This window comes from Folsomia candida, unplaced genomic scaffold (assembly GCF_002217175.1).
Source record: "Folsomia candida strain VU population unplaced genomic scaffold, ASM221717v1 Fcan01_Sc005, whole genome shotgun sequence".
Taxonomy (NCBI): Eukaryota; Metazoa; Arthropoda; class Collembola; order Entomobryomorpha; family Isotomidae; genus Folsomia; species Folsomia candida.
This window is the reverse complement of record NW_019091197.1, coordinates 711655-730068: the sequence shown is the minus strand read 5'-3', so window position 1 is coordinate 730068 and position 18414 is coordinate 711655. Positions and strand designations below refer to the sequence as shown.

At 36.6% G+C, this 18414-nt stretch overlaps 2 protein-coding genes across 3 annotated transcripts; one reads left to right on the top strand and one right to left on the bottom strand.

Annotated features, from left to right (window-relative positions):
• The first annotated feature begins 3953 nt into the window (after window positions 1-3953).
• Window positions 3954-6536, top strand: LOC118435574 (FMRFamide receptor-like). 2 transcript variants are annotated; one of them, XR_004834898.1, is made up of 3 exons: window positions 3954-5154; window positions 5220-5280; window positions 5740-6113. XR_004834898.1 is itself a non-coding variant. In XM_035851846.1 (3 exons), the coding sequence occupies exons 1-3, from the start codon at window positions 4815-4817 to the stop codon at window positions 6348-6350; spliced, it is 1008 nt and encodes a 335-aa protein (XP_035707739.1). In that variant the 5' UTR covers window positions 3954-4814; the 3' UTR covers window positions 6351-6536. The 2 variants fall into 2 exon arrangements, 1 of the variants encoding a protein (XP_035707739.1); XM_035851846.1 differs by having other exon boundaries at window positions 5220-5276; window positions 5740-6536.
• LOC110849660 (proteoglycan 4) lies at window positions 6252-18273 on the bottom strand. Its single transcript, XM_035851845.1, has 9 exons — window positions 18008-18273; window positions 17514-17941; window positions 14148-14386; window positions 13442-13789; window positions 10374-12975; window positions 9574-9802; window positions 8590-9066; window positions 8491-8524; window positions 6252-8419 (listed from the first exon to the last, which is right to left on the bottom strand). Exons 7-9 carry the CDS (start codon window positions 8941-8943, stop codon window positions 7671-7673), a joined length of 1137 nt encoding a protein of 378 aa, XP_035707738.1. The 5' UTR covers window positions 8944-9066; window positions 9574-9802; window positions 10374-12975; window positions 13442-13789; window positions 14148-14386; window positions 17514-17941; window positions 18008-18273; the 3' UTR covers window positions 6252-7670.
• Window positions 18274-18414: the final 141 nt, after the last annotated feature.

Here is an 18414-nt window from a genome sequence, read left to right as displayed (position 1 = left end):
TCCATTTAATGATTTATTTGCCTTTATTAGTTTTAAAAATTGCTGGGTACTTAAAGTCGGACATATTGTTGGTAGGTACGCAGTCGGACTGATTGTCGGGCTGGAGGCGGTGCGTGTACAGTTGCAACAGTCGGCCTACTGACATTGGAGGTTGCAATAATTAAATCTTATTTTGTACTGTCTGGGATTGTGAAGGCAGATCACCTTAATCAATTAAGATCCGGGTGTGTAATGTGGTCACACTCATATAATCTAATCGGAACGAATGCGGTCTTGGGCGAGTTTTTCGTATCCATTTGTTGTGAAGGGATGTCACATGCAACATGCACCATCCCTTCGTATCTCTCTTCTCCGTCTCCACATTCTCCTCACTATCCAGTGACCGGACATTCACTCAGCATTATATATTCAATGCTCAAGGACGCGTCTCCTCCTTGAAGCAACCTTCAGAAATACAGCCGACGCTACTGGACTTCAGACAGTGGCAGGCTGGGACTCAACAGGAGAACATCTTCTCACCTTCTCCGCCACTCATTATATATATCACAATTTCACATATTATAAATACTTACCAGTCCCAGTAATAATTCATTTCCCCATAAAGTACACACTTACCAATTTACACATTCTACTTGTATATTTATTGCGCCACGATAAATAAATGTTCCTATAAATTGTGCATTAACGATAACTATTGTGTGTGGCGTGTGAGTTCTTTGGCGACCGATCCGATAAACTGTGTTTCACATCCTCCTCCGAATCTAAGTGCACATTACACATACGAACTATTGTGAATCATTGGGATATTCATCGCCACAAGCGAGCCCACTTCCTCTCCATCGTAGCTACGGACTCCTCCTGGCGTCTCTCGTGGGATACCGACGCCAACGCCACCGACGTGACGTACCTGGCCCCGATCCGTAACCAAAGCCCAACAGACGTGGCGGACCTGGAGCCATTTCAACCATACCCAACCACAACGCCCACAGTTGCATAATGTGCAACTTTGCCGCAATCAAACAGAATAGAAACTTACCCAGCTATATCATTGTAAGGTTAATTGGAGTGAGTTTTATCGGTTGCACTATCCTTGTCATAGCGTTCGACGCCGTTGCAAATCTTAATCAAGGAGAGAACCAAATAATAGTAATGTATCGTGACTCGATTGTTCACTTGAAAGGAGCACTAAAGAAATTGAGGTTGCACGAAGTTACGGCACTGCCTAACCGTGGATTAGCATTTTTTATATTTGGACTGAAACTGGGCGAGATTAACAAATCGACAAAAGGCACATTTCTTGAATTTATTTTAGGGCAAACATCAAGTTTGCTCATTGCATTTTAATCGTATGTAAAATGGCAAAGTTGATCAGCAAGTATGTATCTTGGCGTATTTAAAAAAATTTACAGAAGTGAGTAATACATCTCCAGCGTATTCTCTCTGATTTTGACCAAATTAATTTGGATCGATCACGACGATCACTAATTTAATCAATAATGCCATTTTCAAAACAAAATAAAAGTAGGTATTTGCCAATGCTTAGGTTTGTCAGAAGAAATACGAAGTATGTAAGTTGAGAAATTCTGAACCTTGTTAACTTTATGTCGCATTTTCTTCGCCTTAAACGCAAATATTTCCATTAAACTTGATACTTGATGGATGTTTCTTGCAAATTTCAAACTGATTAAATTTCTGTATGATTGATTGAAGCGACATATATGCATAATCTCAGATTTTGTAATGCAAATTCATCATAAGCATACATATTTTTTCTCAAACTTAAAAATATTAGAATATGTAGGAAAATATGACGTCGTGATTTTCTGTCATTTGGGCCACGCGTTGAAAATGTATTTATGCTGATCTTGTTTAAAGTGGTTTAAAAAAATCAAGACAAACAAAGTGACACCTGGGCCCATTATGGTTCAAAGTCAAATAAATTATGAAGTAAATACACATGTAGCACTTACATAAATGCACGACTGGAAACTGCATCGAAAATGTGTTTAATAATGAACTACAAATTTTGTAATGAATAAGTGCATACACTCTAAATAAAAATGAGTAAAATTTACTCAAGGTTGGGTAAAAAAGATGATGACACAACTAAAAGGTAAAATTTACCCAACATTGGGCAAATTTTACACAACTTTGGATAAATTTTGCACAACGTTGGACAAATTTTACCTTCTAGTTGTGTCATCCTCTTTTTTACCCAACCTTGGGTAAATTTTACTCATTTTTATTTAGAGTGTACAACAACATTCACAGATATTCTGTTTAGCATTTGCTTAAATTTCAAATTGCTGTATTTTGTTCGATTTTATATTCTGATTACAAATTCAATCATTCCGTCCCGTAGTTGCACGAGGGTTCCTACACAGAATTTTCCAACTTGCACCTAGTTTTTTATGTGCGTCTAGACACTATTGATGCGTTCGTTATTGTGCTATACACATATGGACATATGTATGTACATCTATATAGTTTAAATCATATTTACAAATAATGTCTTGAATTATGTAATTGTTTTTGGAAAAGTAAAACGCACCACACATAAAAAAATGCTTGTAGCCCAGAAAAGTCATTTTTATTTTCACATTATAATTGCCCACACGTTATCATATCAAACAAATTACACGTAGGAAAAGCTGACTACAAAGGAGTCGTACATTAAAAAACCCTAACCTTAAGAACAAACTCTTAAAAATGTAGCCCAAAATATATATACATATTTGTGCGGACAATTGCATGCAATAATTTAGTAAACATATCTACATTTATTCATACTTCAGATTCTCAAGTCGAGAAGCTCTCCCCATTTTCCGATAAAAAATACTATTCTGATGTCACCAAAAAGACTACAATGCATCCAGAATACTGCGGAACCCTAACTTGTCATCGTTTAGCTCATGTTCACATGTATGAAGAAACTTATTATGTGAACATGTGGCAAATAAATATATTAATATATTTTGAAGAAGCAGAGATGATACGAGTAGATACAAACTTACTAGATTTACATTTACATATTTTTGGTCAGTGTGATCCCACGACAACGTAGAGCATATATAGCACTAGCGTATAAGCCCGTCTCCCGCCGGGCGAGAGATGATTAGATTATCAAAATTTCACCTGTTAAATATTTTGTAGATATTTATTTTTAAAATATAATTTGACGCCAACGGAAGTGAAAGCAATTTGCAACGAAAGTTAAAGTGGAAAATTAAATGTCACCCACTTGGCTCTGTCATCTTTGTCAGCCCAGTCTGCCAGGGGCAATGGCAGTGTCACTGGCACTTTGTCTGGCACCCCATTTGGCTCGGTCATTTTTGCCAGTCCAGTCTGCCAGTGGCAATGGCAGTGCCACTGGCACTTTGGCACCCCATTTGGCTCACAAGGGACACTCACGACCTGTCGTTTGAGTCCAGGGTACCCACTATGTTTTTTAGAATCTACTAGGACCCCAGATGAAGGATTCATTCATATTTCCGTGTAAAACTCATATTTGACCCAATGGCGTGGCGCTAAACTTGCATTTTCGATCAATTTCAAACCCCCATAACTTTTGCATTTTATGTCGGATTTTTAAAATTTTATGCTTAAAATGATCAGAAAAGTCCAAATTTTAGAGAAAAAAATAAAAATAAAAATATTTTAATTTTTGAGACATTTTTAGCATTTTTTCGACGAACCCGAAATTTCGAAATTTTGCGAAAAGTTAAAAACGATAATTTTGGAAAAAATTTCATAAAATACGAAAGTTGAACTCCTTGTCATGATTGTTGCCAAAAATCTTGAAAATCCGTACAGGATTTCAAAAGTTATGGCGGTTTTATAATGAAAAACCATCAAATTTGGCGAATTTGGCGCTACGCCATGGCGCCAAATATGAGTTTTACACGGAAATATGAATGAATCCTTCATCTGGGGTCCTAGTAGATTCTAAAAAAACATAGTGGGTACCCTGGACTCAAACGACAGGTCGTGAGTGTCCCTTGTCTGTCATCTTTGTCAGCCCAGTCTGGCAGTGGCAATGGCAGTGCCACTGGCACTTTGTCTGGCACCCCATTTGGCTCAGTTTTCTCTGCAAGCCCAAACTGCAGACTTTTGTTTTTCTGCCACAGCAGACTGCCTCCGATACTGCCAGTATATTATGTTGGCCTATTTCTGTCTGCCTGTGCCGACTGGTTAAGAGATTCTAGATAACCATCATTAGGCCGCCACACCTCGATAACCCCCATCAGGCAGCAACCACTCGATAACCCCCCTAAGGCAGCAAAGCCTCTATAACCTCCATCAGGTGCCACGTCCCGATAACCACCATCAGGCCGCCACACCCCGATAACCACCAGCAGGCCGCCACGCCCCGATAACCACCATCAGGCCACCACACCCCGATAACCATCATCAGGCCACCAAACCCCGATAACCACCATCACGGAGCAACACCCCGATAACCGCATATCATTAGGCAACTTATAACCACCACCAGGCCGCAACATTCTGATAACCACCATCGAACAATAACGACCCAATAACCTCAAATTTATTTTTAAAATTAAAATTTTTGAATTTTCGCGCCATTCGAAATTTAACTTTCCCTGCTTTCACTTCCGTCACGGAAAATTACTTTCACTTCCGTTGCAGACAAACATTTCCAGCTTATAATATAGATTTGTATACATATATATATATATGAATTTATTAGCCAATTGTTATAAAAACCTGTGTAACTCAGCGAATTAAAAAATTATGTTTCGTGAACTGGGACTAATATTAAATATGTAATTAATAAATTAAAATCAAACAAAATGGAGGTATCATGTAATACGCGATCCTCTCTGCGTCACTACGACGGAATCTCACATCCAGTTATATTTTCGAGTTATCTTATGCTCTCAGTTATCGGGGTGTTTGGAATAGTTGGGAATATTTTGTGTGCTAATGTGTTACTTTCCCCATCCATTAGAAAGTTTCCCTTCAATGTGCTCCTTCTTCATTCCGCAGTCTGGAATATTTTACTCCTCTTATCAAAAATCTTGCATTTTGTGTCCTTCCTGAATTTACTAACAAGTGATCCAGATATCCCCTATTTTCCGGAACTGGCACTTTTGGATTTTTTCATCATCTCAGTTCTTGTTTCGGTGACATGTGAGTATTTAAATATTTATATACACATGTAAAGCTTAGTTTTACTATAATAATTTTTTGTTCAGCACAAATGGGATCCATAGTGACCACAATTATGGTCAACATTGATCGATACTTATCAAGTAGGTGAGTAAATTCGCTCGAGTGTTTGTAACTCGGTAAAATGAACAATCTTTCCATAGAGACAATTCACGGAGTCATTGGTAACCTTGCAAATTTTGTAAAACAATTTTACAAACCTGTACAAAATAAAGAGACGACTTTGATCTAAGGAAGTTTACAAAAATTTGTATGCTAATTTTCCCTAGAAATATAATAGTGTAAATATTACAAGTTTGTAAATTTATAGAATTTACGGATTTTACGAAGTTACCAAGGACAGCGTGAATTGTCTCAGGTCTTGTACTTATCCTTAACCTATGCAAACAGAAGAAATTAACCTATTTATTATTAATTTTGTTTTGTACATAACTTACATAATTTCATGAGCCTTGCTGAGTTAAAACAATCTGAGTGAATTAATGAAATTACTAAATAAACGAACTTACATAATTTAGAATTTTCTCATACATTTTCATCTCACAGTAAGAAAAATGCAACCCGGAATTTCCTCAGGTCGAAGTAAGAAGCGCGTCGTTTACATGATTATCATCTCCTTCGTATCCACAATCTTATACGGAGTTCCATTCATATGGAAGTATTCCATCGAACAATGCAACGACGCCAACGGTACGAGAGACATTTTGAAGCAAAACACAAATCCATTTCTGAAATGGTACTACTCCAAATTTTTTGTTGGAATAATTCGCTCCTTCGTTCCGTTTATAATCCTGTCTTATCTGAACTTTAAACTCGTCGTGTTCATCAAGTTGCAGACAGCGTTGAGAAAAACGATGGCATCGTCACATCAAAATAATAATGGTGGAGATATTCCCATCACTAAAATTGTGGTGGCGATAAGCACCATGCCTCTAGTAACGGTAATCGTGCAAGTGGTTCGGGTCTGTGTTACGCACAATTTTGAGAACGAGGATCAAGCCGTCTTGAACTTTTGTTTAAAAATGGCACAACATTTGGCCGAAATGTTGGAGGCGTCGTTAAACGTAGTGTTTTGCTGCGTTTGGGGGAGGAAATTTAGGAATACGTTTCGCGAAATGGTTTCATGTCGGAGAAAAATGATGATTGCTAAATTGTAATGTGATCTTTCGAGCTAAAATTAGATTTGACGAGGTATTTCCTTATGTACATATGTATCTAAATAAGCGAGCTTAATTACAATGGTATAAATAATTAAATTTATTTAATTATTGTTGAGGGTATTTATGATTCTTTCGTATTCTTCATATCGTAAATAAAATAAGTTACGACGGTTACGATATTTTGTAAACGTCGTTACTAATGTAACGATTTTTACGAAGCTTGACCCCGTGTTTTTCCTTGACAAACTATTTTAAGACACTATAGTTATAAGGATACGGATACAATTTTGAATACCCTAAAAATAATTTAGTGCTCTGAAACAAGTCTAATTTATAGTAATTTTCATAGATGCGCGTCTGAGCGAGACACTGACACTTTGTCCACTGACACTCAGACAAAATCGGTGGCACTGACACTTTGTCCACCGACACCCGACCACAGTGAGCGACACTGACACTGTGTCCACCGACACTCAGTGTCAGTGGCTGACACTGACACTGTGGACGACACCCAGTGTCGTACACCCATATATATATGGGCACTGTGTCCTGTGACACTCGAACACAATCAGTGGCACTGACACTTTGTCCACTGACACCGACACTGTGTCCACCGACACTCGACCACAATAAGTGACACTGACACAGTGTCCACTGACACTCAAAAAAATTCTTGACACCGACACTGTGGACGATACCCAGTGTCCGCGCATCTATGGTAATTTTAGAATTTTTTTTGTTGTAAATATCAACGTATGCATGTATATACATACATACGCAATTAAATTTAGCCCATTTGTCATTGTTGGTCATGTTAAAGATCGCAAAATTTGTATGCAATTAAACCGGAGTCAAAATCAAAGAGACAAAAGCATACTTAGGAAATAGGAAATATTGCATCGCATAGGAGTGACAATGTAAAGTTGACACATTAAATATTTACTTCACCATATGACTACTTAAGCACGTGAAAGAAAGCATGACTACAGTTCATGGGTGAAATAAGCTTATCACAATATGAGTTATTTAAAAATAAATAGGTATTAAGCATTGCTTACAGGTGTAATATTTTTAGAGGTGGCTCCCGTTTGCATGCGTGCATTTGCATAAAAACAGTGCCTTTAAAAATGTTGCGTAACAATTCATACATCGCGACGATGTAAGAGTTGATTCAAGAAACGATGGATGGTTTGATTTTTGTAATAATGGGTTAATCAATCATTAGTCATAATCAAGATTGCGTTTATCTCTATTTTTAAGCAGCGACCGCAAAAGTAAACGTAGACTGTGCATCATATTTTTATTAAAATGATGTTCTCATGCAGTAAAAGTGACAATGAAAGCAGTGATGACGAGTCCTAAAAGTCCACAGGATGTGACCACGCCGGCACCACTATCTGGGGTCGTTACGGTCGTTCCCGTCGGAGTTGTTACCTCTGGGCTCGTGACCGCGGGAGTTGTAGGGGTCGTGACCTCGGGAGTTGTTGGGGTCGTGACCTCGGGAGTTGTTGGGGTCGTGACCTCGGGAGTTGTTGGAGTCGTGACCTCGGGAGTTGTTTGAGTCGTGACCTCGGGAGTTGTTTGAGTCGTGACCTCGGGAGTTGTTGGAGTCGTGACCTCGGGAGTTGTTGGAGTCGTGACCTCGGGAGTTGTTGGAGTCGTGACCTCGGGAGTTGTTGGGGTCGTGACCTCTGGAGTTGTTGGGGTCGTGACCTCGGGAGTTGTTGGGGTCGTGACCTCGGGAGTTGTTGGGGTCGTGACCTCGGGAGTTGTTTGAGTCGTGACCTCGGGAGTTGTTGGAGTCGTGACCTCGGGAGTTGTTGGGGTCGTGACCTCTGGAGTTGTTGGGGTCGTGACCTCTGGCGTTGTTGGGGTCGTGACCTCTGGAGTTGTTGGGGTCGTGACCTCAGGAGTTTCAGGAGCTTCAGTCGTTGTTGATTCAATGTCTGGCACGCAGTAACTGAGCGAAGGTGGTCTCGGAGTTAGCGCCTCCATACTGGCGACCAAATCTGCTCCATTACTTCCGAAGCAGGGAGGATGCAATGGAAGAAGTTTTAAACAATCATCTGAAAATTATCCAAAATTTTGAATCACTCCAATGAAATAATAAAATTAAGATATCTAATTTGCGCCTTACAAATTCCGCTAATTAAGTCCAATGGTGTGCACTCCTGCAAAAAAGAGCATTATTACTGTTATCTCAAGTCGTGGTAAATATAAACTCATTATTTCTTACATTAATGGCATGATCAATTAAGCATCTCGTGGATTCGACAATTCCTTCCCTACCCGTCCTCCAAAGAGTGTCGAATAAATTTTTGATTATACGAGCCACATTGTCCAAGGGCATAGGTTGGTTATTGATCAGAAAATTTTCAAAGTCCAGAATTACCCTGTCGAAACCCAGGTCAAAGTCGAGGTGGTCAAACGACATGTACTCCCCGCTCGTGATGGGCACCTGTCCTCGTCCTTCCAGGGTTAAAAAGAATGCCGACAGTCCGAGGGATGACCCCCCAGTCCCGGCGAAGGTCATTTCTCGCTCATTCGTCCCTTCAGTATATTTCATCAACAAATCCATCATGTAGTTCATGCTGTCCAGCGAGATCGAGTTGGTAATCCCAACGTCATATCGATGGTTGCAGTTTTCGACACCGTGTCGTATACCACGACCAAATCGTCACTCATTCCAGCAAGTCCGACTATTTGCGGTTCGCTGAAATCGCAAAAAAGTTGGAGTGCTGATAAACAGATATCCGTGACTAATTAATCGCGATTAACGGTGGGATTAAGGGTTAATAATCCTTAATCTTTAATCCTGGCGCAGCATTTTCATGCCAACTAATCCTTACTCATTATGAAGCGTGGGTGAATTATTAATCCTTAATCATGCTTAAAATTAAGTTGAATACAGTAAAATAAAAAGTACATTAATCCAGGGTTAAGGATTAAGAATTAATCAGGATTTGTTAATCCTTAGACGGGAATTAATCAGGATTAAGGAATCCTTAATCATTAATCCCGAATTCAAGAGCATTGTGAATTAATCCTCTATCCTTAATCCCAACAAATTGAGTTATTTAATTAATCCTGGATTAATCTAATCCCGGAATAAATTTAATCCTTAAATCCTACAAACAAATATATTAATCGCCTCTCTCTCTGTTGATAAATAAGGCATTGATTGAGACGATGCAGTTTTAAAAAAATGTGTGCTTCTCACCATGCCGCAATCAATCCCTCAAGGGCGAAACCTTCACCGGATAAGTTTAGTGGGAGCTCAAGGGTGGCGATGCTGATGGGATCTGGGAGCGGGGGCAGTGGGATGGGCAAGGTGAAGGCGATTCTGCCCTCGTGCTTATCACTCCGCAGGTCTTCAAGTCTGAAATTTCTGGTCTGCAGGCGGTGGAGAACCAGCCACGAAACAGCTCTGGCTGTGAGTGCACCTCCCACTGAAAGTTGACGAGACGAGAAAAAACCATTTAGTAACCGGGTATGTTATTTAAGGGCCGTCCATAAATTATGCAATACGAGGGGGGTGACGGGGTATATTGAGTATTAAGGATAAATTATATTCCGGGATTAATTAAATACCTCAATTTGTTGGGATTAAGGATGGAGGATTAATTCACAATGCTCTTGAATTTGGGATTAACGATTAAGGATATCATGCCTACACTCTTAGGAAAACGGGGAGCCCACATGACTTAACCAAATTGTGATAATATTTACCCCACATTGTGATAAATCTTCCCCCCAATGTGTAAACGTAACACTGGATAGGGAGGATTTAACACATTTTGGGGAAGATTTATCACAATGTGGGGTAAACATTATCACAATTTGGTTAAGTCATGTGAGCTCCCGGTTTGGTGATGATTCAATACCGTTTTGCTAAGAGTGTATGTGACACATATTAATGGGTAGGTATAGAAAGTTGCGATTTTCCCCTCATAATTTTTGAACGGCCCCTTAATTATTTTTCAGACAGGCAAATAAAAAATATGATTTAGGTCACGTTACATCGTACGATTTCCTCCGGAATGTGAACCTGGTCAGCTTCCACGGCCATGCGCCCACTCACGGAACAAATGAAACCCACCAAAATGACCACTTTCAGCCAATAGTTCCCCATTGTAAAGAAACCTCTGGACACTTTTTGACAAAACTTTTCCGACAAGAAAGAAGTCGGGACTGGGTAAAAGTCTATCTCAGGAAGACAAAAAATTATGCGATTGATGAAAATTGGCCACGAATATATGTACATATCCATCATTTACATATATAATTCTCGTCATTGGTCATCTCGATTGACACGATAAGGTAAGTGGTCTGATTATTGATTCGCTTCATTCTGAATTATGTGTATTAATAAGGTGACAAAATTCGTCATCTACCTACAATCGAGCAGCCAGATTAACTTGCCTTGAGTGACCATATGCATTACCATTATGGTACCAATTAGTTATACGAGAGATGACCTTTACCTAATGCAAATATGACTTGATAACATATTTAATATCAGATACATATATACGTACGTTCGTATTAGTCATTAAAAAATATTTCTTATCGGTAGAATTTAAGCGATCGGTTTTACAAATATTTATCACAGGTGCATATTGATTTTTGTGAACAATTTGACCCGAGAAATTTGACAATTTGACACCGAGAGAAATGCGAGATTATGAACGGAATTAAAACAAGAATTATCTCATGATCAGGAAATGATCAATCAAATTTTGGAACGATTAAAAATTAATCCCAATTGTCACGAGAAAAAAATAATTTTACAAATGTATGAAGAAACTCTGATTAGGGTTCGCTTTCGGGTTTTTGTGGGTTTTTGGGGTATCAAATCTCCGAGAAACCCATAATGCTTATGGGGTTTTTATGGGTATTTGTAAGATTTTCGGGAAGATTTAAACTAGATTCTTTAAATTACAACTAAAATTAATGAGAATTAAATAACTTTTTGCATTCAGGTTGAAAGCTTACTCTCCTCCTAGTCAGTGTTCTAAAAATATATACAACGTAAAATTACACTCCTTTAAAGAATTATGTATGTATGTATATAGTTAAAACTCCTGTCACCTGCAAGAAATCAATTAAAATAATTTACATTATATGTACATACTTCATCTTAATAAAAATACTTATGTCTGTATGTATATATGTACTTCCTTCACTTCAATATCTTCCTACCGTAAAAAATTATCAAAATAATGCTGGAAATATTCCCATCACTAAAATTGTCGTGGCAGTAAGCACCATACCATCCCCCAAGTTACCAAAATGATACAGCATTTTGCTGAAATGTTGGCGTCTTTGAACGTGGTGTTTTGCGATTGTGGAAGGAAATTTAGGAACACGTTTCGCGAAATGGTTTCGTGTTCGAGAAAAATTATGATTGCGAAATTATACTGTCAACTGTTATATTTGAGTTGAAATTTGATTTTCGGAGTTATTTTGGTAATTCCCGATCGTGGTGATCGTGATTAAAAAGTAAAGTGAACATTTATGTACTAATAGATACGATTACATTTCGAGTCTCTATTTAAATATAGTCGGTTTATAATTGCGATTTTTAACAGAGTATGTAATTAATGACAATTATCGTAATAATTTGATACTACAAATAATAATTTTCCTTTTAAAATTTATTTGTTATAAATACATACTTAAATTTAATCGTTTGGTCATTATTGGGATTTAACAGATACTGAAATATTTACACCGGATACAAAATCGAAGACACAACAAAAGAATACTTCGGAAATATTGCATAACATTATGTATGTATTTACTGATGTACGTTAACAAAACAAATATTAGGTCTATCTTGTAAGACTTAATTACGCACAAAAATACGTAGTCATTAGGCCAAATATGTAGATTACTCTATTTCAGTATTCTTAGATACTTCCGGTACACAATTACAATAAATTGAGGCAATTCACGCAGACATTGGTAACTCGCAAAATCCGTAAGTTTGTAAAATAATTTTGCGAACTTCCACAAAATAAAAAGATGCCCTTGATCTGCGTAAGTTTGCAAAAATTTGTTAGCTAATTTTCCTTAAAAATATGTTAAATTATGTATGTAAAGGTTTGCAAATTTATATAATTTAAGGAATTTGCAATATTAGTAAGGCCTGCAAGAATTGTCTCACACTGAAATTCAGTGACTGAATTATCCAATACTTTAAAAAAGTACTTATGCACATACCTAAGTTATGTTCTCCTGGTAATCAGTCTGGTCAAGGTTTTTATACTTAAGATAGCGTAAAATTACACCCCTTTAAACAATTATTTACTTACAATTGCAGTAAAGAATCAGTTATACATAATAATTTACGTCATACTTCATCTCAATAAAAATACTTCCAAAATCATGACTCCAACTTTATAAACAACATTTGCATAGTTTGGCTTTCCTTTTCCTTAATTCTAATTATTTACAAACACCAATTTTTTCCTAGTGAGATCGTATCATTAAAAATGAGTGAAATTGGTCCCGAATAAACGAGACATTTTCTCCCCAAGAGCGAACTTGACCCCAGTTGGCGTTGTATCATCATGTCCGCTTTTTGACCACGGTACACTTCCTCCACGTTAAAATCCACCTGTCATGAGAAAAAAATCATAAATTTCCTGACACAATTTAATAAAAGACAAATTTAAATACTAAAGTATGTAGGACTCGATGATTCACATAAAACCGTAAAAATCATCACATTTTAAGTTATTTCTCAGCTTTGGGAAATCGTTTTAAAATTTTGAACATCAAATTTGTAAGTAAGTTTGTAAATTTTGTAAGTTGATTAGAATAGCATGGTGGGGAGTTTTTTAAATTATGATAAGCCTGTTTCGATAAGTTCCAATTTTTGTGAAAGCTTTCTAAACTTGAGACATCCTCCCTAAAACACTGTCAAATTTTGTAGTGCATATTTTTTTTTAATTGGCAACGACCTGCTTGACAAATTCCTTGTTCAAAATTTTTAAATAAATTTCTGGAGCTAAGAAAAGACAAAGCATTTGCGGATTTTCAGGATGAGTCATCGAGTCCTAGGTTAAAGTATAAATTCACACCTGTGCATCTTGCGAGCAGGTGAGAAACTTGGCAGCCTTGGGATCCAAATGAACTCGAATTTCAGGTAAATTGTAATTCAGTCCGGTGAAATGGTCGGTCAGTGTGACCTTGTAAGTGATCCCTTCATTCTTCACGTTGACAACCAAGGTCTCATCTCCTTTCTCGTCAGTATTGTTGTTATCGTCATGTAGGAAATTACAATCGGTACTGCTTTGTATAATATCCAGATTTTCCTGTGAAGTGAGTCTATCTCCGAAGAGTGAGTAGGAACTGTCGTCCTCCGTATTAATGTTTCCTTGGAACCAGGAATGATCCGTGGGAAAGCAGAGCATCGTTGTCCCCACGACCTAAAACGATTTTAAGTACATTTTACATTTTGTTTTTATTTCAATTAATTTTAAAACAGTTCGTTTAAAAAGTTACGAACGTATACGAATAACAAAATTATGAAATAAAAATAAATATCTACGATGAGCGAATTCACAACATTTATAACTTGTAAAAGCCGCAAGTTTTGTAAAATAGTTTTACAACCTTTTGCGAAAAAATGATGCCATTCATCGGCTTGATCTGATTTATAAGCCAATTTTCCCTAGAAATATATGTAAAATTTTGAAAGTTTGAAATTTTACAGAATTTACGGATTTTACAATGTTACCAAGGACTGTGTGAATTGCGTCAATAAATAATAAAATCTCAACTTACCTCCATCTGAGAGATTTGCACGCTGGAGAGATGCTCCCTCCTCCTCCGACTGAATGACATATTTTTGGCAAAATTGGGTAAAAAATTTGACTCGCTTTCACTACTTAACCGGTGAGAGGGATCCTGCATCCTCTGTTTTTTTACGGATCAAAAAATAATTGTTTCTTGATCCCTTAAAATTAACGTCCACACGGGAAGACTGGGAATGGGTTGCAATTTAGTTATTGATTCACACAAATCTGGAACGAGGAAAGAAAATGAAATGAATTAGCACAATCAAAAAAATTGGCACATCATAATATTTGTGTACACTTTGCACCTTTACTCACAAACTAATCCCAACATCCTTAACATTATTTAACCACAAAGCGTAACCGAACTACATACTCATTTACATAAATAAGTATGATGCATTTATTGTCAGGAATACACAAAAATTTCCACTATTTAGATTGTACCATTTACAGAGGAAACAACGACTTGAACCCAGACTACTTCTCTGCGTAATTTTCCAGACCATTATTGCATTCCAGTCACGATAACAAAACCATGCATGTGTGTAAAAATAAGCCAACTCTTCCTCTTCTCCTCAGTAACCTTTCTTAATCTGTCAATGTACACGAAAAGTGCGTAAATTTTTCCACTCGTACACGTGTCTGTCTGAAAAATTCCCTTCACTTATTCTTCCTCAGCCTTCTGATCAGACCAAGTTTACCATTCGTTTATGGAAAAGATGAAGAAATATTGTCAACACACTTTTTACAAAGTATGTACATACTTCATACATGCATAGATAAATGTTAGAGGTTTGTACATGTGTATGTGCGTGGCCTTGTCCTTTTTACGCACAACCAACTATGAACGCACTTTTAAATACGTCCTGCTTACAAGATGTTAATTAGATAGTAGGCACATGTGTATATGTAAATATGTACATACGCATCAGACTATTCAAATAAATTATGTTCAATACGTGTGTATATGCATATCTGTAATTAGTTACTATTAGCAAGAAAATTAAAAATGTGCTCTTAGGAGAAACATGCAACTATTTTTTTTCAGGGGAGGTGTGATATGGTGTATGTAAATATTTATGTACATATGCAGGACCTGGGTTTATTATTCGTCACGTCTAAATCGAATTAGTCTGATGTCCAGGGCATTTATGTATACGTAGATATATGAATATGTATGCATATGTATGTATTTATTAAGAAAATTCTATTCATTACTACATTCTTTTTATGTTTGCAAAACTTAATCCAGAATCCCAGAATCAATGCGAAGGTCAATCTTTGTTTGATTATTCATCCAATTTGGGAACTGGTCGAGCCGGCTAATTCATCCACATGCATAATACAGTGCTAACCCTAATAGCAATCACACAAATGATGCAAACTTTATTAGCTTCTGTAAATAATCTGCGCATATGCATGTATGTGTCTATGGATGAGCGAATGTATGTATCTAGAACGAAACTGCTATACAAATCTTTAGTGTTAAGTAATAAAAATAGAGAGTTTTGCATGTTTTGCATGTATGAATGGGATGATGATTGGATTGATAAGGATTGCAAAATTATTTGCAAACTAATTTAGTATAGTAGATTTGCAAATTTGTGTAAAATTTGTCATTCATTGCAAATTGAATCGCCGAGGTGCAGTGCTGTAAACAAAGTTAAATATTTGTTTGCTTAATGTAAATCACGACTTCTAAATTTTGCAATAATCCGTCTTTAAAAATTTTATTTATTTACTTATCTTTGCAGGAATTAAATAAATGAGTGGGTGAAAAATTGAATGATTTCCTTATTGCGAAATTGGGATGGTTCATTGAAACTTGGTGAATTTTTTTAATTATTAAAAATTTTTGCATACATATGTGTGCGAATAATTTGTAATACACTAGCGAAACGTTTTAATCGTCTTAAAATTCATCGTAAATGGCAAGAAGCGACACAATACACTCATTATTTGCACATGTATACATAAACTTTGATAAGAATTGCAAATTTTCTTCCAACAATTTGCACAGCGTAGGATGAAGTATGGAATGTAAGAGTGACCTCGCACTTATGCAGATTATGGATTAAAGAGTAGGTGGATTTTTGCACATTTGGAGTTTGCACTTTGCAAGTTGTTACAGCTCCGGGATTCCACTTGCAAAAAATTGATTACTATTCATTTATGCAATTCTACCACTCGTCCATTTGTAAAAGAGAATTAATTTCTTTGTATGAGTATTAATAGATAGACACCAAATTCTCAAATCCTTTCTTTACTAATTTAAATATTTCATTTGCACTAATTTGATGAGTCAATTTGAAATGAATGCAAAACATTAAAATATTTATAAACATTGCATCGAAATCTAATAGCACTCATGTGTATTTATTTGTTACCACATATAATAAAATATACCAGCTAAACCCAAACTGGAAATAAGCAGTCTTTTACGTCGTCACATGTATAATATTTAGTAACATTTTTTCATCTTGACCAAACTGGATCCTCTGCTAATACCAAAGACTAGATAAATCACACCACACACGCCATGCCCCACTTTTCCTAAATATTTATGTGTGTATACCCTCTTCTGACGCAGATCACCAAATACTTCATAAAACAACAAGTTATAAAACTGCAATCGTATTTATCACTAAATGCTTAAATACTTTTCGTCTCATGGCGAAAAGTACCTCTTAAAATTGCACACGTCTCATCATCACCTACATGTAGTAAAAAAATCTCAAATGTTATCTCTTTTAAGCAGAAATTAAATATGTACTTAAGACTTGTCGTCGTGGCCCACAATTTTCGCCAATGGAAATAAAGCCAAGATACGACGAGCCTTCAGGATTTGACCAATTGCCAAATACGCGTCACTAAATTCCAGCAGAAAGTGCCGTTTTGTTGCGAAATAGAGGAAATCATGCGTCGCAGACTGTTTTAACGACTCTGTTTATTTTTGCTAACGTGTAACCCTCTTAATAAATACAATCGGTGTACATAAGCCGTACCTAAAGTTCGCCTCAATTCACGTTTACATATATGTGCAAACACACATTACTTAAGTACCTACAAATTCATGCATAAGTAAGTACATACGGAAGACATTTTTTAGTGGCGTGACATTAATACCTATCTTTTGTGGTAAAAATTAAACCATTCCATTCAATTTTTCCACAAAATACGGAAGCTGAATAGTGTGAAACTAGATGCATACATAAATGCCTCAAAATTTCTTTCCCGGAAGTATACACATAAGTATGTACAATACAGATGTAAATATATCTAAGATACGTATGTAAGACAACAGCATGTCTTGAGTAAATCATTACCAAATTCTTTCACAATTCACACTCACCGACAAAACAAGGTCACTCCATTCATGAATCCATTCAAAAGATGAAAACTTCTCCCAGAAACTGGGTAAACTTGACATTCAAGTGTTTAAATCGAACCAAGTGTTATTTACTTTAAATAATTGTATGTAAGTTTCCACTTTTTTGACAAAGATAAAACATGAATTATACGTATTTCACACTGAAAGTCTACAGTTTAGTTGTTCTGGAATTGAGAAAAATACGAGACTGAAAAAATATCAAGTCTCAATTTGCCTCGCTGGATATATTTATAGATAAGCACTGCACTTTATCGACAGCTCGTCTCCAACTGTGTCAGTTTTGTTGCATCGACACAAACAGACTGAGCATCCAACTGCGAAGTAAGTCTTCACGAACGATGGATACGCTGGATTCGTCTCATACATAAGTAGAAATCAACCTCGCCCTGCTTAATACATGGGATGAATACGTATTTACATATTTGTAATTATTGCATGGCTGTAGACATACTTACACATTGGAAATTTGGTCGCTATCTTGTTACATTGCTGCACTTGTACCTATGAACATTTATACTTCTCCAGATGTGTTGGAATTTGAGGTATTAAATTCGCAATGAAATTAGCAAATTTTTTGTTCATTAAGTTTTTGTAGGTCTTAAACATTTAAAATTCTGAAAGCTAAATTTACCTAGCAAATAGAATGGCATTAGATCAAAAATCAGTATAACGTGCTCAAATTATTTAAATAATTTGCTACCAGTTACATAAGCTTGCAAAATTGCAATTTTATCATGCTAACTTGTGCAAATTATTGTGCACCACTCGGCCAAAATCGAGTTGGCGACAAGGAGTCTGCTTTTGCAAAAGGAGATGTCTACCCACTTTAATTCATACGTATTATGCAAACCCACCACTCGCG